Here is a 21,243-nt window from a genome sequence, read left to right as displayed (position 1 = left end):
CCAAAATATTTTTCCTAATGGAGAGAAGTTGCACCACTAAGAACAAAATCACAGAAGATGAGAAATTACCATATACGGTACAAGTGTTCATACTCACATGCAAAAAGTTTACAAAAGTGTCCTTGTACCACTGAAAGTGATGCCACTGTCCAATGTGCTGCAGCAAATCTTGTTAGTGACCTAAGACAGTCATCCTGAAATAAAGAGATTGATGCAATGAACAAAGAAGCCAGCTTATGTAAAAGGTTTATCTGATCCTTGAACAACATGGGGGTTGGGGGAGTCGAGGCCCTCCCTGCCCACAGTTGAAAATCTGCATATAACTTTTCACTCCTCCAAAATTTAATAGCCTATTGCTGACTAGAAGCCTTACTGATGACATAAACAGTTGATTAACACATTTTTGTATATATATTATACACTGTATTCTTACAATAAAAGAAGCTAGAAAAAAGAAAATAGTAAGAAAATCATGGGGAAGAGAAAGCACATTTATGGCACTGTACACACACACACACACACCCCATGTATAAGTGAACCCGTTCAGTTCAAACCCATGTTGTTCAAGGGTCAACTGTAGTTCTGTCCTTTCAGGAATCCTAATTCAAAGCACAGCTAGTCAAAGCAAAGCTGGATGCATATGATATCTTTCTTGGATCTTTCTAGGTGGTATTGGAAGTGAATCTGTCATCTGTAATGACATTTCTCTAACATGGAATGAATGGAATGAAGAATATCTAATTGTATGCAGAATAAACCAAAGCTATCTCCTTGCAACCAAGCTGCTGGTTCGCTATGGAAAAAGATACATGCATCAAGACAAATTGTAAACAACCAAGACTCCCAAGAAGGTGATGCAGTATTTCTTTATATTTATTCTAAAGAGATGCTCTAAAATGTGGGAAATCCTCCAAATACTGGGGAAACTATGCGCAAGAAGATGGATGTAACAAATCAGGGTGTCTGCAGCCATCAAAATTATTATGGGGACTATGTAGCAACAATGAGAAAAATCTTGATGTAAAGTGAAGAATATAGCAGGAACAAAACTACATGTAAATATCAACTGTCATCAAGTTTTAACATGCTAATGAAAAAAAAAATAGGTGGTGAACTGATGAGTTTTTTCTTTCTGCTTAATTCTCTATTTTCCAAATCTTCTGTAACGTTGTTTGGTTCACTAGATATTGAGGACTACTAATATATGGTTTTGAAGATCTTAAAATGAAAACTCACCCCACTTCTCCTGCACTCAAGAAGCTCACAGTCCTGGCTGGAGGGCAGAGGGATGGGGGATTGGGGTGAGCAGAGAGGGAGGGGAAGAAAAGGGGGAGGAGACAACTGAAGGAGGCAGTATCACAGACAAGGGATAGCCCACTCATAGGGCATGGCTCAGAGGTTTCCCAGGGAAAGCAAAGCTTGAAGAGCCATCATAAAGAGGAGTCTGTTCGGGGCACTCTAACAGAGAGGAAGGCCTGGGAATTAGCATTTGGGCACTGGCAATGGTTCTGCCAGCTTGGACCATGGATGTGGGGATTGGCAGGAGGTGATGATGGAGAAACAAGTTAAGAAGTTTAAGAGACAGGGGCGCCTGGCTGGCTCAGTCGGTACAGTATGCAACTCTTGATCCTGGAGTTTTCAGTTTGAGCCCCACGCTGGGTACAGAGATTACTTAAACAAATAAACTTAAAAAAAAAAAAAGGTTTAAGAGATATAGTCACTGTTACTTTTTGGAGGAACCCTTTGATATTGTATTAGGAAAAAGATTCAGGGTAGAGACTGCTATAATAATCTAGGCAAGAAATGATATGAATCAAACAAGTAGGAGAACGAATGAAAGGGATGGGACAAATATACAGGAGAAGGAGTTCAACAAAGTCGGCTGACCAACTGGATGGGTACACAGATTGTCTTTTTAATAATCAACAAATTACCAACTCTTATTTACTGTAGCAAAAAAAATCACAGTCAACTCTGATATATTTTAACATTATATCATATATCTTATAGTTAAGAACTACCATTCTGCTGATTTACTATAAAGACACAATTCAGGACAGTTTTAATACCAGGTTTACTTCCACATATTCCAAGTCCAAAGTGGTTTAGGTTATTTCTATTTTTAAAAAGTTCCAAAGAGGATTTTAATGCACAACCCCTAGTTGAGTACCTCTGATACACAAACTATATATATATATTTTTTTTAAAGATTTTTTATTTATTTATTTGGCAGAGAGAGACAGCGAGAGAGGGAACACAAGCAGGGGGAGCGGGAGAGGGAGAAGCAGGCTTCCTACGGAGCAGGGAGCTCGACGTGGGGCTCGATCCCAGGACCCTGGGACCATGACCTGAGCCAGAAGCAGACGCTTAAAGACTGAGCTACCCAGGCGCCCCCACAAACTTATTTCTTTAAACCATAAAAAAGGGTCCTGAGACTCTAGTGTTTGCAGTGAAAACAAAAGTCAACAAATTAACTAGTTGTTGAGTGATCATACTGAATTGTATCCTCTATATTGGTTGTTTCCTGGTTAGGCTCTTAACATCTGTGTTGTCAATCTTGGCACCTAAGAATTTTTTTTTTTTTTTTAAGATTTTATTAGAGAGCACAGGCAGGAGGAGCGGCAGGCAGAGGGAGAAGCAGGCTCCCTTCTGAGTGGGGAGCCCGATGCTGGACTCTATCCCAGGACCCTGAGATCATGACCTGAGCCAAAGGCAGCTGCTTAACCAACTGAGCCACCCAGGCATCCCCACCTAAGAAGTTTTTTAAAAAATATTAACGCCTGGGGCCTATCTCCAGAAGACTCTAATTTAATTGACCCATGTAGAGCCCAGGCATTTTTTAAACTCCCCATGTGATTCTACATGAGTAAAATTACATGATTTTGCTCTTAAGCGCACTTTTATGATTTTCAACTTGAAGAGCAGGCAGTGTATCACACTGACACTAACTACACAGTAAAAATTAGCAAGCTTTGTATATTCCTTCTTCATTCTTCTCAGTAGTAAATGTACTGTTTTGACATTAATCTGTACTTATTTACATATTGCTCATAAAAGGTAGTCAAATGTGTTGTTTTATATTTCTAATTATAGCATTAAAAATTCAAGAACAAGAACTGTTTTTAGTTTTTTTCCACTTTTCATGTGTTTAATCAGGATCTCTGGATGAGAAGAACTCAAACCTATTTAAAACAAAATCATGAAAAATTAAACAAACATTACTTCTTCACTATCATTACAGAAAATGGGCTTTACTATGAAAGGAGTGATGAACCTATGCTTACATAACCATTTCAGGTTTTTAAGATTAAAAAAGAACCACTGGATTTCTATTCCACCATTCCGTGAACCGAGTAAACGGACAACTTACCAGTCTGCAAGGCAAAGGACCAAATAATGGTTTATCTTCATCACTTAAAATTCTTTCTGCAGATTAAAAATGGTTAAGATGATAAATACACTGGATATTATGTACATCTGAAAGCCCAATACTGTCAGGTTTTGAAATCTTTAAGTCATTTCACAAGAATTAACTCTGAATGAAAAGTAAAATTGAAAACACATCCTCTCAACTGACAAGAAGCTATAAGCACCACCAAAATGAGTTCTCTGTTGCTGTGCTTAATTTATAAACTGTCAATCTAATATTTTGTCAGTATATACTTCCTGCTTCAAGGTCTTTATTTCTCCAGATTATTGCCACTTTAAACATCTCATTTAAGTACAGGCTTCCACACATAATTCATGTTAGCACATGCTTGTGACTTAGAGAGAGACACAACTGTAAATCTCTTACCTATGCTTTGGATGGTGTATGCACAACTACCCCAACACATTATAGGCACACGGGGATCCTCCTCATTGGGATGAACCTTTAGTCCCACCTTATAAGTAGCAGTTCCAAATGTTGTTAGCATTTCTTTTATGCTCTCAGAATAAGGGTTCCTGAAGTGAACATGTATAGAATTAGCTCAAAACAATATGCTCGTGTTAATCAAATGGTTCAGTTTCTTAACAGCCATTTGCTATGCTGGAATTGAACCACTGAAACTATTTAAAAATAGAGTGTACAAAGTGGGAATTAAAGACATGCAAACTGTCTCTGCCTGAGAAGAGTTATACTTTATTTTGGTGGGCAGGGGTGAGGCCCAAGGCTGAAAACAAGCTATCTGGTGGAAGCCTACATAACAAAGGACCCCTGACCTCTTTCTCCATCTTAAGAACATTGGCAATGTATACCCACTGCCATAGATTTTAGTTTCTCCAGGGAAGAATCCTCTGGGGGAAGAAGCCATTTTACACACTGGCATTTGGGGATCCCAAGTAAAGACCGGTGGGGGCCTCATCATTTCCCCATGAAGTTCACAGGTCAGCAAGCTCCAGCTTGCTCACCAGGTATCCAAGGAGCTTCTGAGTGACTTATTCTTGAATAGCCACCCGAGGAACGGTAAACATTTAAGGAAAGAATCAAACATCAAAGAGATAAACCCAAACAAACTGGCAAAAACAAAGAATACAGGGAAAAGAGAGACAGTACAGAAACCAGCAAACTTGTGAGAAATTTAGAGGATTAGTCCAAGAGGGCCAACAGTGAGCTAACAGTAGGACTACCTCAAAGAACAGAAAAACCAAAAGAAGATTGTCTAAGAAACAGAAAACAATTTTCACAACTGAAGGACATGAATCTTCAAAGAGTCTACTGAAAATGTAGCAAAATGGATGAGGAAAAGATCCATATACCAAGGAACATTATAGAGAAATTTTTAGAACACTGGGAATTAAAGGGAAGATCCCAACAGTTTCCAGAAGTAATAGCTACAAAGGAATAGGAATCAGAATAGAGTTAATTTCTCAACAGATGCTACTTTCAAAATCTAGATGAAAAACTTCTTCTAACCTACAATTCTATACCCAAGCCATCAACCAAACCAATGAATAAATATTTTCAGATATGAAAATTTAACACCCAGGCACCCTTTCTTAGGAATCTGCTGAAGGGTGCACCTGTGCAAAACAAGGGAGTAAATCAAGAAAGAGCACAAAATGCGATGCATGGAAATATGAGGGGTATAGCCAGGGGAAGTCTCGGGGTGACAACTGTGCCTTGTCCTGATCAGTACAGGAGGACACAGGTTGCTGGAGGGGGGGGGGGTTCCAGAACAGATCATCTGATGTATCTGAGCGCTTTAAGAAAAGCTACTGCTAGACATCTGACAGATCTATTACCCCATGGGTGTCTGTGGGGGGAAGTAATACACACATAGAAAACCAAGTACATGAAAGATATAAGGTGATTATCAACCACCAAAAAGATAAAATTATATAAGGAAATAAAATCATAACATATAACTTCTATCAGTAGAGACAATCATAATGTAAAAATTGTCAACCAATTTAACTAAAAACTGAAATTACTTGGACACTGGTGAGGAGCAGTGGATAGGGCAGAGGTTAAGGGTTGAATTTTAAATTACCAGTCAACAGAAAGAGAATGGTTTAAAAATGATAAATCAAGAGACAGTCAACTAAGCATTTTAATTAGATATATGGAAATGGCAGAAGAAATAAAACAGTATCATAGGACTCCTCCATGAGGAGGGAGATAGGGCATGTGGGAGGCAAAGGACCGAGATTTTTCTTGAGTTACTTAGTACATGCCAAGCATGGCATCCAAGTGGCTTTACATACGTCATGTCACTTTATCTTCACAACACTGACAATGTAAATATCAGTACTCTCACTTTACAGATGAGGAAACTGAGGTACACAGAGGTCAAGTAATTGGAAAAAGGTAGCACAGCTAGTAAGTAGTGGTGCTGGGGACTGAATCAAGCAGTTGCAGTTTGGCTCTACAATCTATACTATACTTTATAATTAATTTACTTAAAACAGGGCTGAAAATATTCTGGTTTTGATCCTGAATTACGAAGACACTGGTGGAGCCATCGCCAGAAATATGAAAGTCGGAAGGAAAGCACAGGACTTGGTGGGGAAGCTGAAGAGTTTAGAATTAGATGTACTGATTAGTTGTTGCCGGGGAGAGCCAGGTGAGGGTAGAGCAGGGAGTCAGCAATGCAGACTAGGAGAGGTTGATGAGAGTAAAGCATGTCACATGGTTCTTTGGTTTTTATCAATACACCCACAATAAATATCATCATGTAATCCTTAAACCTCAGATTTCAAGATCAATGTCTTATAATATTTTGCTCCCTAGTTTGACAAATCACATTCTAACCACCTCATTTTTCATTTCAAGTGGAACAAGTTTGAAAGAAATCAAATAATATACTCACTTAGGATGAAAATCAGGCCTAAACCCTTCAGGGAGCTGCAATTCATGCAAATTTTCTGAATTCTTTGAAGAAGCAGTATCTAAAGAAATAAGCATTTTATATTATTATTCATCAGTCTACAGTAGTTCTGTAAATTTCAGTCATAAATTTCATTCTAAATACAGGTAGGTCAAAGAAATTAAAAAATTACAGGAAAGATTCCCATTTATAACTGTCCTAACGTACATTCGAAGCATGAGAAATACTACTGCTGATTGACCAAGGCACCTTTTGCAGTCAACTACGCTTTTCCTAATAGTATAGCCACTAGAACACAGCTAGGGAAGGTAAGGAGAGTATGCTATTTTGTTTTAATAAAAACCAATGATAAAATTCTGCTCAGACTGCTTTCCTGCGAGGTTGTTAAGGGCAGTACATATTTATGAAACTTGAGGAGTCTATGGTAATGCCAACAATAAAGTGAGTCAGCCCACCACAAACTAAAGCTGGCTCTGCAACACTCAGTTACATTCCCCCACCTCCAGAAGCTCTTCAATAAAATGGGGGAATAAGTGAGAAGTATTTATTATAAACTTCACATAAGCTTGTATGTTTTTCAAGGAATAAGGAATGCTGTAGTAAAGTCAAAATTAGTTCATTAAGACAAAGAAAATTAGAGTAAGTCAAATTTTAAAAATGAGAGGTTTCACTTTTAAAATAGTCTTAAACAACTTCTTCTGGAGCTACATTTTCCAACGATCTCAGACTTTAGGGGAAAAATGAACTTATGAGAACTTACTAGGAGTACTTTCTTCTTTCCTAAGAATCTGTAATGCTTTTATTTGCTGAGAGATTGTTCTAATCCACTGAGTCAGTTTTGGTTGGTCTGAAATATTAAACCTGCTAGAGAAGATGACAGAGACTGTTTAGTATTCTGTTGCTGCTGCTTAGTTTAAGATACAAAAAGACTCTAAATGCTCATGGGCATAGTAATTTAAACATACTTCAAATATTAAAAAAAAAAGCTAGGGGAAAATCCGGTACCTTATAAAAATAATAGATATTTGCCAATGGAAATGAAAAGATACTTGTTACTATGAGGCTAATATTATTTATTAAAAATTTCACTTTTTTCACAGTACTGGAGTTTTAATAATATTAAAATTCTAAGAAATATTAATATTTCTTAAACAATCACAGCACCACCACTAAGATTTATTATTATGTGACACTCAGTAAAAGCATTTTACAGTACTAGACTTAATCCTCAAAATACTCTTATGTAATAGGTTACATTATTTTCCCCATTTTACAGATGAGGAGACTGAGGTTTAGAGCTATGTAACTTGACTAAGACTACATAAAAGGACAGATCTGGCATTCAAACCCAGTTATATCAGACTCCAAAAAAACCTGTGTTCTTCATGACTATGATGTAATTGACCTTCATGGGAAAAAAAAACAAAAACAAAAGTGATGTGTGAAACACAACAAAGGTAATTTTTTTTCCTTCTTATATGCAGTGAGTCCTTAATCTAACAATGATTAATTTATCAGTTCAAATGCAGATGTAAGTCATCATAATTAAAAAGCATGAGCTTACACTCAAATCTACTAGTGTTTTAAGAAGATTTTGTGGTAGGATAAACTAAGACACCATAGTTTGAATTCCTAAAACTGAAGAGAAAAGAACTTTGCTTTGAGTTGAATCCAAATAGCACAAAAATTAATAGATGATTTATATTCACAAAACTTAAATTAGTATTTGTGCATGTAAGGTAGATAGCATAATTCTAAACTGAGATATAAAAACCAGCTTTGAATAGCAACAGTATCAAATTCATATTTGAAACGAGAATGTCCAATACTTCTATTAACTAGAAGCATCCTAGAAATTTGAAATAACATAAAAATAACAAAAATCTTCCATTTTAAAAACATAACAGATTTTCATTTTTTTGGCCCAACCCCTGAGGGTATTACCAGCCAGTAAATTGTAAAAAATTCTATTTGTTAGAATATTCAATAAATTCAGTTTAAGTAGCTCCTCCACCCCCTATCAATTTACTGAACATACCTTGTAAAGTATGAGGAAGATATTTAAAGTAGAGTCCTAGGACTAAAGGAGATCGTTTTCATAAACACACAGGAATTTTACACCTTCTATAATGTATACAGATGACCAAGACTATTAAATTTTGTCTTGTTCCTTTCTAAGAACCAAAATTGCATTTCACAGGTCTACCAGAAGAAATGATTACATGAAAAAAAGTAACTGGAAAACATTATGTGATTATCTAGAGTGATTTCTTCCCTCTCTGGTTTATCATCTCATTATCTTCAAAGGAAAACTACTGCTTAAATACAAAGGTTTTATGGGCCCAAACTTACCTGTTAAAAATATTTCGTGGAGGCAGCAGCAGAGGAATTACAGTATTACTCAAGCACTCGCAGAGGGGACAAAGGAATTCTCCATTTTCCACATCGTAGCTGGTATGTAAGCGCAATCTCTGTTGCCTTCGCTGTTCTTTAGCTTGAACGGAATCAAAATACCTTTACAATTAGAGAACATGAGGTATCAAAAACAACGGTAATTTTTCTCAATGAGAGCCACAAGCTTCAATGTTTTAACTAATTTGTTTCCACAATACAAGAATTAAAATCTTCACATTTCTTGGTCCCAGTGCTGTCTTGTCACTTTCCCAGGGTCAGTGGCTATTTGCTAGCAGAAGTGCATGATCACTGAATAAGCACAGTGCTAAGATAATAGCATTGATTTGTTGGTTTTGCAGGAGAAGAGAAAGCACCAAAGTAGAACAAATTTGAGGTTATCCCATCTTAGATCGGGGAGCCAGGACAATCTCAGGAAGTAACAAGGCAAGTACTAATACCTTTAGAGTCAAGAGTGAACACCCTGGGAAGACATCACTCATCTAGGGTTTATGCCACCGTAAAAATCTTTTTCTTTGTTCAATTTGTTAGCTAATACAGATCCCCACATTAAAAGATATATATGATATACTATGAAGTTTCTAAATTACTCCTTTAACATGTATGACAAAGCAGCTCAATTTTAATTGCTATTAGCAAGTGATACGCAGGTTTTTCTTCAGCATCTCTAGTTCTTTCTCTCTTTTTCTAGAATGAAATATCCTTTATTTAGAAAGTTAATTTTGAACCTTCGGATAAGCTTCTCTTGACTAATATTAAGAATATAAATTACCTTTGCCAACAATGGGCATGCATAATGTGCCCACAGCTACCAGTGTGTGTTCCGCAAGACAGATCAGGGTGCATGAATAATGGATCATATTTTTCTGCATTACAAAACAAACAAACAAAAAACAAAACAAAACAAAAAACCAAGCATTTAATCTTCCTATAATAAATGTACAACTTTAAATTGTGAAATCCTTGATAAGGGGTTGTAAACTTGAAATGAAAGGCTAGTTTATTCCTTCAAGATATCAGTAATTTATGCAAGACCCTGGATTATTCAGAAAGCAGGACTCTCTAATTTTTATTATCCTGAGCAAATGAAACATCCCTGAATTGTTAACTGAAACTGGAATTCTGTATTATGTATATCTACTCTTTTGAACATTCCATGCTTTCAGGGCACTGAGAGACTACCATTCCCTCCAAAAGCCCCAAACTTGTTAAGAGGGATATCCTTCACGGGGCTGCCTTTAATACTTTAGGGAGCTGGGTCATAATATCTGCAACAAAAAAGGTGTTTTGGCAATAATGGGGTGCCCCCTAAAGAAGATTCTGCCTAAAGACACTCATGCAAAGGACAGTCACAATCACTGTACCAGAGCCAAAGTGGGAGCAAAATGTCCAGGACAGCAGCCCAGATGGGAAAAAATAATTAATTTGGACAGTCTTCTGTCCTGGTGCTAATTTTTTATATTCAAAAGAGATGAAAACATGAAGACAAATTAAGATGGGTGCTTGGCTTTTCAGAATTTTTTGAATTCTCTACATAAATTAGTATGATCTTAGAAATTCATAACATTTTCTAAGGAATTACTCGTTTCAATTTGCTTTATATACTACAACAGTGCAAGTGTCATAGCATAAAGAAAATCTTTCCAGACATAAGCTGTGAAAGCATTTGGAAAACCTTCTTATGGCCAAAATAACTAAATAAAATTGGTAACTTTAATCTTTGGCCTGGAATGAAATCTATAAAATGCTGAGTTCAAATGATCATTTTTTAAGATGAAGCAGACCAATCTTTCTCAACTAGGTGCTTGACAGCCACACTGTGAAGACTTTCCTTATGGAGAAAAGGCTATCCTACCAGTGGGTTTTCAATTCTACGATGTAAAAGGTACTTGCTAAATAAGTGCTTTGGAAATTAAGACACAGTTCCCACTCTCAAGAAGTTTAATGGAATTGTTGAGGCATATGCACATATAAACAAGTCTTAAGAGTAGAGATATTAAAGTGTCTGTGGTGGAAACAATAATGTGCAGCTTAGATGCCCCTGGAGGAATAATGATTCACTCCCTCTCCTTAGCAGCTGGAAGAGGGCACTTCACCGATATTCTTCAAGTGGCAACTGCTTCGCTCAAAGTCACACATCTTTGCAGGGGTGGCCCACAACCAGTCACTGATCAGTGTTGGGGTTTAAAGACCCAATTCCCCTTGCTCTAACGCAGGACACCTCCAAAGGGCCATCTAGCTCCAGAGTTCCAATGGGGTGCAATGAAGCCTTTGGAGGATTGCATTAAAGCTCAACTTCTCCCTTTGCCCAAACCTGCTCCCTTCCTCTCCATTCCACAGTTGATTCCAAGGCTCTCCCAAATAAATGTCCTGCACGGTAATCTCTATTTTAAGAGTCTGCTTTCCAGGAAACCGTATGAGTGATATTGTCACTACCTTGTATCAGAATCTGGCTCAAGGACTACTTTTCACATAGGTAACTCACACAACTGTTCCCAAGAGATCCCACTTTGGATCTATCCAGGAGACAAAATTATTATTATTTCAGTGTGCCAACTAATTATTAGGACTTTACAAGTGTATCGAAGAAGGGGAAAGATTGTTAGGTATCAAGTATGTTAATGCTGTTATCACAAAGAAAAGCTTTCTTTTGAATCCCTGTTATTTACCAGTTATTGAATTCAATTCATAACTGATACTTAACTTTCTGGAGTGTTTCCACATCTGTCAACTGGAAAATTCTGTCTAAGATAGCTGCCTAAGATACCACCAACCCTCTGGAGTTATTATTAGCTTAATAAAACTTCGTGCCACACTGAGTGACAGTCATTAAGAGGGAGGAGAGGATCTAGCTATGACTTACCTGGATCCTGAATGAATTTACTCCTGTTTTTTGATAATACAGTTGATCTTTGAACAAATGCTGCCAGAACCATTGCCTTGCTCTCCACCTTCACCTCTTGCTCCTCTTGACACAATATACAGGTAACAAACTGTCTCTGTTCAGGGACCTGAGTTTGTGCTGGGCCCAATGCTGTAAGTGCCATATCTGAAACCACAGGGCTGCAATAAAAGGGTGCAAGTTTTATTAATGAGCCTAAGAAGTTTCCATTTAATCATAAAACAGCAGACTTTAGGTATGTACATATTCAACACATGTGGTTTTGATGATCTGAACTGGCATTCATATATATCAAACCATCTCCTGTAATCCTCACAGCAATCCAATATGCAACACAGAAGCCAAACACTCAGGTAACTGAGCCTAGTGCACTCATTCTTTTTTAAGATTTATTTATTTATTTATTTGAAAAAGAGAGAGCAAGTGAGTGAGCGGGAGAGAATCTCAAGCAGACTCCCCACTGAGCACGGAGCCTGACACAAGGCTGGATCTCACGACCCTGAGATCATGATCTGAGCCAAAATCAAGAGTTAGATGCTTGGGCGCCTGGGTGGCTCAGTTGGTTAAGCGACTGCCTTCGGCTCAGGTCATGATCCTGGAGTCCCGGGATCGAGTCCCACATCGGGCTCCCTGCTCAGCAGGGAGTCTGCTTCTCCCTCTGACCCTCTTCCCTCTCGTGCTCTCTATCTCTCATTCTCTCTCTTTCTCAAATAAATAAATAAAATCTTAAAAAAAAAAAAGTTAGATGCTCAAGAGCCACCCAGGTGCCCCTGTGCACTCATTCTTTTATGAATGTCAAGGGTGTTCTGTGTGAGCATACACATACTATCTCATTTTGAGTGTACACATGGTATCTCATTTACAGTCAGAGATATACTCATAAACATATACTAATAAACTCAAATTCTAAGAGTAATTCCTCTAATTGGAGGTTGTAAAATTTACCTACCAACCCTTCTAAATCACTTTAAGATTAAAAGTGTACTTAATAAGGGAAAAAAGCAACATCTTTCCAGTTGAGAACCAATGGTCAAGAGATCAAAAAAATGTTGATTATTTTTTTTACCTATTATCAAGAGCAGCAGAGGTAGAGGCATCCAGTTCTAATGTCTGCTGAAAGAGTTCTTTGTTCTCATCAATAAAGTGCCGCTGCATCTCAGACATTTGGGCCATGATCTTTTCTCTGCGCAGTCTGGCAATCTCAGCTTTTCTCTTCCTCTCAGCTTTGTCTTTGTCTCTTGAACTCTAAAAGTATGCTTCATTTAATTAGACCATCAGATGCCAAATGCACATTTCTTCCCCCAAAGCAGAACTACCTTTAATGTAAATACTAATTAAAAACTATTTTACAATCTCACTTATCTAAACAAAAGGTTTTTTAAACCTGTTTTTAAAAAAAAAAAAAGAACAGGCAGAGCAAAAAAAAATTTGCTACAACAAACAAAGATAAATAGTGGCACATTTTCTGGAATTCATTTTTGTGAATAATATAGACTACTGACTTATTACAGATAAATTCAAATGTTTGTAGTGAACTTGCTACAATCCTTCAGTAGGACCACACTTTGCTTCTTATACCTCTTCCATTATGGTTCCTTCAGTCTCTGCCACGGGACTGGCGGATGAACTCTCTCTTATCTTCTTAATAGTGTTAAAAGTCTATGACAAAAAGTATCAGTTATTTGGAAGCTATGAAATATTATCAAAATTTAAAGATAACAAACATTGAGTGTTTCTCACAAAAAGCAGAGTGATGCTGGAAACTGTACCTTTAATATCCACCTAATCATATCTTTGTGGACATCCAGGTAGGGAGCGTTCTGTAGTGTTTCCAGCATAGCCAGTATGCTAGGGGAGTTGTTTGGTGCTTCACCAGGTTCTAAGGCAGAAAAAAATAAAAGGCACAATAACAACAGCTAACATTTCATAGTGCTTATTACTATGCACAAGAAGATAAGGTTGCTTATAACATCATCTGCCCATGATTTAATTATAGTTCTACTTATTAGAGGTTTTTCAATACTTCTTGAGAATGTGATGTATCTGTACTTTATAAACAAGTTAACAACTAGAATGCTTTAATCATTCAAAACGAACATCTTACACCAAATGATTAATTTAACATAGCCTTTAGCTATTAAATAAAAACCCAGCTAAAACGTCTACCTGAGATTTTACAAAGTCTAAGAAATGAACTGGATTTACAGGGGGCGTGTGTGTAAAAATATATCAACTTATTTTCCTTTTAACAAAACCTAGATTCCATTTTGGGGTGCGTGGGTGGCTCAGTCAGTTGAGAGTCTGCCTTCAGCTCAAGTCATGATCCTGGGGTCCTGGGATCGAGCCCTCCGTTGGGCTCCCTGCTTGGCGGGGAGCCTGCTTCTCCCTCTCCTCACCCCTTGTGCTCTCTCTCGCTCTCTGTCACTCTCTGTCTCTCTTAAATAAATAAAATCTTTATAAAAATTTAAAAAAATGCATTTCTTCCTCTGTATGTTATTTCTTTGAGGAAAATACATACAAGTCAAGTCCAGAGTCTCGAGAGTACACTTAATCTAATGTTAGCTAATTTAGTTTTATAGTCGGAAATGTCCAGTTATTGGTTTTCTTGGTTTAAGTGCTGTCATTTGGGCAAAATATTCCTAAGAGGGGAAGAGACTGAACTATGTGATCATTAATATTCTTTTAGATCTCAAGTTCTGTGGCTATAGTTTAGGGATCTGACTCTAAATAGTGTGTTTTAGTTATATAAAATGTTTAAAGAGAAATATGAGGAATGTCTAGAGAAAATGATGATTGTTGAAAGAAAGAGAGAGAGACAGAGAATCTGGGATTGTGTAGTGATGAGTGGATGAAATCAGGGAGTTTTCGGGTTGGTTATCCTGAAGTAAAAGTGCTGGAGATGAAGGTGGCAAGAAGAGACAACGCTAACCCACAGGAAGAACTACTGCCAGAGAAAAGAATAGGGAAAGGCTGGCACCTAAGAACACGGTTTTCAGTGGGGAAAGGCAGTTCCCCTCTTCCTCCCACTTTCCTGGGTGAGGATAAAAAGGGGAAGAATAGAGATCTAGCAGCAAACAAGATCATATTATCCATTATACTACCTATAATGGGTCATACTACACATTATACCGACTGCTATAACTCCTAGTACACCACCATTAACTCATTTAAATATCTCAGCAAATGGTTGATTGCAGGTCTGGGGCAGGGAAAGTGTAAGATGAGCCTGCGGTGTCTTTTGTGCCAGAAAGCAAGGTGGTGCTCAAATACTAATGGGCTTGGGTCAAAAGGGCAGTGAAGCAAATTGAACAGACTCCCACTGACCAAAATTGGCAGTTTGAGCGTCAAAAAGAATTTTTTTTTTTTTTAAGGAATCTTGATCATATGTGACTATAAAACACAGAATAAAAACCCAAGAGTAATATTAAAAACAAAGCACAACAATCCTAAGCAAACAAAAAAGATTCACAGTTGTCACCACTGAAGGCAATCAGACCAACTGCTTGTTGTGAAAATCAGTAGAGGAAAAGCTTTTCTTTATAGGTGAAATACGGCTAAAACAAATGGTTTAAAAAAGTATGCAAATATTAAAGCAAATACAGCAAAATACTAACTACTGAATCTAGGTGGTAGGTGTATGGATGTTTACTGTATCAACTCTTGCCTGTATGTTTAAAATTTTTAATAAAAAGCTAGAAAAAAAGTCTCCTGGTCTTCTAAAAAGTCACATTACTTTATATGAAAAATGATAATTTAATCCTCTATAGCTAATTTTCTTAACCAACTGAGCCACCCACGTACCCCTATAGCTAATTCTCTTATTTTCAATGTTTTTATAAGATAACAGCAATAATTTAAAAGTGAAATTCTGATAGCATATTTTGTGTTTTTAGAGCATATCCGAGAATTTAAATGTATGTGCTATATTGATTTCAAGCTAAGGGCACCTCATTAATGTTCTCAGTTTATGAATTTTAAGTATGTGTAGTCCCTACGTATTTTTATGAAAATACATCAGGATCTCATATAGTACCTTTAAGACATAAATACATATAACTTCAGAAATCTGGATTTATTAAAATTTATTTAGAATCTCTATGAGCAAATAAGAGGTTATATATTTAAAATCACTAGTATCTTGCATTAATTTAGTAAAAAGTGTATACATACTTGATATCTTCTGAGTGAAGGTAAATGTTACTACATGCTCTTCCGTGACACTGTCTAAATGCTGTTTTTCTTCTTGTAGTGCCATTCCAATTAAATGTAACACCTCGAATAGATGTTTTATAACTTTTAGTAAATCAAAAATCAAGTACATATTTTTATAAGCAAAAACAAAAAAGAATTCACCATTGAAAAAAGATAAAGCAAACTACTAAAAAGTGCAATAAAAAACAATTCGAAGTACTAATTTTTATTAAATTCAAACTCTAAATTTCATTTTCTAATAAAAAATACTCAGTAAGGAAACAAAAATTTCCATGCCAGCTACAAAGAAAATTCAACTGCATATTCTTAGGGTAAGTTCATATACATCCCTACACTATAGTCTTTAAAAAAAATCTTCTAAGAACCAGTGGCCGAATAATTAGAGCTGAAAGCATCTATCATGTAATGATCTAGTCTATAATACTCTCTAATTACATTTCTCTAAGGACTAAAAATCTTAATCATCTCAGAAAGATACATACTTTCATCCCTAATGCCACGTAATTTATGAAGATGTTTACAGTTATTCCTTATGTCTCACAAAAAATTCCCTACTTCTAAGGAAATATAAAATGATTTTTATTTGCATTTTTATTGCCCTTATCCTGCTCCCCAAATTCTGGAAGGAGATACCTGTGTGTTGTCTGTGTTTCCCCACATAAAGAGCTACTGTGGCTGTCAGAGACTTGGATGAACTAGGTTAGCTTGAAGGACACGAAATAAATGTACACACAAAAGGTAAATGCTGTTCACTCCTTTTTTTCTCCTCCATCATTTCCCACAAATCTTTTGCTCACATAACACTGATAGTCTCTAGTAGACCACAGCTCCACGCTTTTACATTTTAAGTGTCTGTTTATAAATGGGAGGGGGCTGTAAGTGTACACCTATCTTAGCCAATGAGACAACTTGAGGCTGCTAAGACAATGGAAAGAAAAATAGCTTTGGAAGAAGGCTCTGGAAGAATGCCTTCTTTCTTTTTTTTAATTAACATATAATATATTATTTGTTTCAGGGAATGCTTGCTTTCATTTGTATCCTTGTTTCACAGTTTTCAAGCTAACATGCCTTCAGGGAATCAGTCTGAGCCCAATTTCATCTTTAAAATGGAAAAAAAATAGCTTCCCTTTAGAGTTTTGAGAACTGCAAATATTGTATGTATGTAAAAGTACCTACCACAGATTAAGGTACAGAGTAGGCTAATTCTATTAACTGAATAATTACTATTACATTACTTAGTAGTTGAGTAACATGGACAAGTTAATTGAATCTCACTGAAACCTGACTTCCTCATCTATATAATGGAAAAAGTTGTATCTACCCAAACGGGTGTTGTGTGAATTCAATGAAATAAACAATTCAAGAATAACTCACATCAAAAAAAAAAAAAAAAAAAAAGGAGTAACTCACATCAAAGCTATAAACTAAAATACAAACAAGGTTCTACACATGCCACTTATTAGCTACAGTCTCTGAGTTTCAATTTCTTCAATCGTAAAATATAGATACTGATGAACCCACAGGTTTTTTGAGGGGATTAAATAAAAAAACATGTTAAAGATAACACATTATACAAATATCAGAGTACTACATAAACAAAGACATATTATGAACCATCAATGAGAGGAAGACTAGCCAACAAAACCAAGGTAATCACAACCAAGTGGTATAAAAAAATACCTGCCCAGCTATCATTTTCATTGTCAGACACAAAAGCAGTAGCAATATTATATTTCAAATTAAGCTAACGCTACATTTTGTGCTAAGTTGTTTGTGTATAGATATTGACAAGACTATTTTGGCTTTTACTAAAAAGGCACTAAAATATAAATAATAAATGTTTTCAAACCTACCCTTTGCAGCATGGACTCAGACCAGGCATATCCGTTATGTTCTACAGCCCACTGCAGGACTGTCCTCATGATGCACAACATCACATCTGACTGCAAAATGTTTACCAGACTTGCAAATAGAGGGCAGAATGGAGGCAAAACTGGAGGTGGAAGTGCTGAAAATAAGGTTATTACTGGTTTCTTTTGTAGAACATGCTTAAAAAAAAAAACAACCCTATCTTTTGATAGTCTTCACTCAAAGAATATTCATTAACACATATCTTAAAGCTATATTTTACCTTCTCAAAGTCAAATGCATAAAAACAGCTACATTAATAGTAGCAGTACAAAGGAAAGTCTTTCTTTTCCCTAGAAATGTCCTAGGATCTGAGATAAATCCATTAACCCAGAGGTGACTCAGTACAGCCTATTTCTGTATTTGCATATTTATTAGTCTTTTGAATGTTCACTGGGAAAGCATACATTTAAATCTTCCACTTCACCAAGGATAATCATCACAGTCAAAAGAAAACAGCATTTAACAAGTAGAAGAGACAAGAGATTTTTAGAAAGATTAAAAATACCTGTATCTTCCCTGTTTTGTCTTTTCAATTTCCGTTGAGCTTCCTCTGCCTAATAAAAAAGAAATTTGGACAGGGAATTAGTAATACACAACAACCTAATATCCAAAACACTAAGTTAATCTTTGTCGTATTATCTTCGGATTTTAGAAGATATTTACCCTTAGTTTTATAGTGCCTCCCCCCAGCCTCCAAATGACACATCAAGGTTATTTTTTTCCCCCACTACTCACCCCCACCAAGCCCCAAGGAGTTCTTTCCTATTTTAAAACGCAGGGGAAACATGTACAAACCAAACCAAAATGTTATTTAGGCTTAAGCTCTATGACATGCATCTAAAACTAAACAAAACTTCATGTTTAAGTTTAATAATGCCGTTTACAAAAAAGTATCTGAAGGGTAGACTGCTGGAGCACCTGGGTGGCTCAGTGGGTTAAGTGTCAGGCTCTTGATTTCAGCTCAGGTCATGATCTCAGGATCATGAGATTGAGCCCCATGTCAGGCTCTGTGCTCAGTGGGGAGTCTGCTTGAGATTCTCTCCCTGTCCTTTTTCCCCTCCCTCCCACGTGTATGTGCAGTCTACCTCTCTCTCAAATAATAAATAAGTAAATCTTAAAAAAAAAAAAAGTAGACTGCTAGAAACAAAACTTAGCCAAGAATCATGAGGAAAATTCCATAAATTAGTATGGAAAAGCATAATATTAAGTAGTAGCAACTCTGAAACGAGCCTAAAATAGTTTAACTGATTACTGTACAAGCTGACAATTTGTCTTCAAAAGCCAGTAAAATACAATTATATATGTAAGGTTTATGTATATAATTATATAGATCTTATGTATGTATGTAGCATACATGGTGGTGGGGGGAACCCAAAAATGTTAGGTGGTGATATTTTAGGTAATCTATACTTTCTTCATCATACCTTTTTATATTTTTTCAAATTTCCTACAATAAAAATGTATCCTTTTTCAATCTCTGAAAAGCAGTAAAAGTTGTTTAGGAAAAACCAACCAAATCAACAGAAAAACAAACAAAGCTCTTCCCCAGTATACTTTTTATTTTCCCATTTACCTTGGACTGCTCTGCCCTTGAAAAGTGATAGAAATACAAATTGAAATCTTTGGCACACTCTGGTTTCAGTTCGTACATGCCTCGTCCTGTTAATCCAGGTTTTCTATGGGAAAAAAAGTCCTTAAAATATTATTACTAAAGTCATACCCTAATTTATGAGACAGTCTTAGATAACAGAATAAAAAAGCAGAGCTGTCATTTACTGCTGATGAACGTAAACTGGTACTATTTTCTGTGGGTTAATCTGGTAATCTACATCCAACACTCTACATGTATCATTTTATCTGACACATCCACTTTGAATTTATCCTAACTGGACAGGTGAATGTGATGGTCATTGTGATGATTCAAAGTCTAACAACAGGGAATAGGTTACACACCTTATGACACCTCCACACAGTTGAACATCATGAAAAGTGGTAATAATTTCTAAATTTTGACATATAAAGATGTCTCTGGTAAGTTCTACCAAGTGGAAAAAGTAGGTACAATTTTAAGGTTTAGGGAATTATATATATGTATTTTTTCCTGCATTTTCTCTAAAAGCATGTACTGTATCTTTATAATCAACAAAAACAAAGACATTACTGTTGCGGTGGGAGCAAAGAAAAAGCAGGATTGAGGAACTGCCTCAACAGGCTCAGGGGGATCAACTAGTTTACCTACCAGCAGGGCAACACACTGGCCACTAGAGAGTGAAGGCAGTACTGAGAGGCCATCTTACAACTCAGGAGGCACATTCAGATGGAAACAAAGAAAGCAGTTTTGGGAAAACTCAATGCATTGACTTATGTCACCCGCTCAGTTTAATGTCAATTATCTGAAATGATCAGGAACACTGGTTCTGAGCACAGTGAAAATTCTCGTAAACCAATTTAGGTTGCTGAGTGCAGAGCTATATCAGAAGAGTGAAATGACAGAAATCTAGTTCAGAACTATGTATCTGAAAATGCTGTCACTCTCTGAAAGCAACAATTTCATTCTCAGTTCCATCAAAGGAAACACTAAGAAAAATTAATATATAAAAAAAATTGAACAGGAAGTAAACTCACTTGAAATGGGCAACTGCTTCAATTACACTTTCCATGCCAGTCTCCTTGTTCTCCTAACAGTACGAGAAACAAGTAAGTGTGTTTCATGTTAACAGTATCTGCTAGCACTTTGAACATTGCGCTTTTCTCTCCTTAGGCCTTACACAGCAACCCTATGAAGCAGATATACTATTATCCCAATTTTTACAGATGAGGATTCCACAGTAAACATAATTATTAATATATAACCAGGGAAACTTATTTTGTAAGCTAACATGCATTCAGACTCATATGATTAAAAACAAGTCACTACCATATGGATTCAAGGTGACAGCTTTCAAAAGGAATTAAAAACACAAAGTACACATAACATTTAAATAAAATTTATGTAAGATATTTATACTATTTTATGAAAGTGACACTGATTCCTTATCTATGTTTAGTAAAACAGCATTTCCTAAATCATATCCCAATCATAAAAAGATGTTAACAGGAACTCTGATTAAAGAATTCTCTGGTCAAAGATGTTTGGTAAATATAGTTGCCATCACTTTGTACAAGGTGTACTTTAAAATGCTGTTTGAGATTATTATCTTGGGGTGCCTGAGTGGCTCGGTTAAGTGTCTGACTCTTGATTTCGGCTCAGGGTATGATCTCAGGGTCCTGGGATCGAGCCCCGTGTGGGGCTCTGTGCTGGACATGGAGCTTGCTTGAGATTCTCTCTCTCCCTCGGCCTTTCCTCCCACCCCCAAATTATATTCTTCTTTATTCTAAAATCTAAGTGAAACTGTAATTGCTTCCTCACCTAACAACTCAGGATTCATTTCCTGTATTAAAAAGTACAAGTAATTTTTATCCTGACTAGATATTTAGTGATATTAAGAAATTATT

General features: G+C 36.4%; 1 protein-coding gene across 8 annotated transcripts in view; it reads right to left on the bottom strand.

Annotated features, from left to right (window-relative positions):
* The window catches only part of UBR2 (ubiquitin protein ligase E3 component n-recognin 2), a 119,730-nt gene that overhangs the window by 16,370 nt on the left and 82,117 nt on the right, over positions 1-21,243 (bottom strand). For 6 of the 8 annotated variants that reach the window (XR_012381908.1, XM_073904984.1, XM_073904983.1 and 3 more), the window contains 16 exons: positions 20,374-20,426; positions 19,322-19,424; positions 18,254-18,302; positions 17,691-17,845; positions 15,796-15,898; positions 13,395-13,504; positions 13,204-13,284; positions 12,692-12,870; positions 11,587-11,786; positions 9,496-9,589; positions 8,664-8,825; positions 7,072-7,175; positions 6,294-6,372; positions 3,797-3,945; positions 3,371-3,426; positions 98-194 (listed from right to left, as the gene is read on the bottom strand). Coding sequence is in view for 7 of the 8 variants with exons in the window: in XM_073904984.1 (XP_073761085.1) it covers positions 98-194; positions 3,371-3,426; positions 3,797-3,945; positions 6,294-6,372; positions 7,072-7,175; positions 8,664-8,825; positions 9,496-9,589; positions 11,587-11,786; positions 12,692-12,870; positions 13,204-13,284; positions 13,395-13,504; positions 15,796-15,898; positions 17,691-17,845; positions 18,254-18,302; positions 19,322-19,424; positions 20,374-20,426 (1,774 nt within the window). In the remaining variant the exon portion in view is untranslated. Of the gene's footprint in view, positions 1-97; positions 195-3,370; positions 3,427-3,796; positions 3,946-6,293; positions 6,373-7,071; positions 7,176-8,663; positions 8,826-9,495; positions 9,590-11,586; positions 11,787-12,691; positions 12,871-13,203; positions 13,285-13,394; positions 13,505-15,795; positions 15,899-17,690; positions 17,846-18,253; positions 18,303-19,321; positions 19,425-20,373; positions 20,427-21,243 lie in introns of those variants that run through there. The other 2 variants (XM_025890497.2, XM_073904986.1) reach the window with 2 other exon arrangements.

Source organism: Callorhinus ursinus, unplaced genomic scaffold (genome assembly GCF_003265705.2).
Source record: "Callorhinus ursinus isolate GAN/ISIS: 27379988/994484 unplaced genomic scaffold, GSC_fseal_2.0 scaffold22, whole genome shotgun sequence".
Classification (NCBI taxonomy): domain Eukaryota; kingdom Metazoa; phylum Chordata; class Mammalia; order Carnivora; family Otariidae; genus Callorhinus; species Callorhinus ursinus.
The sequence above is the reverse complement of the archived record's forward strand: the minus strand, read 5'-3'. Positions and strand labels throughout refer to the sequence as shown.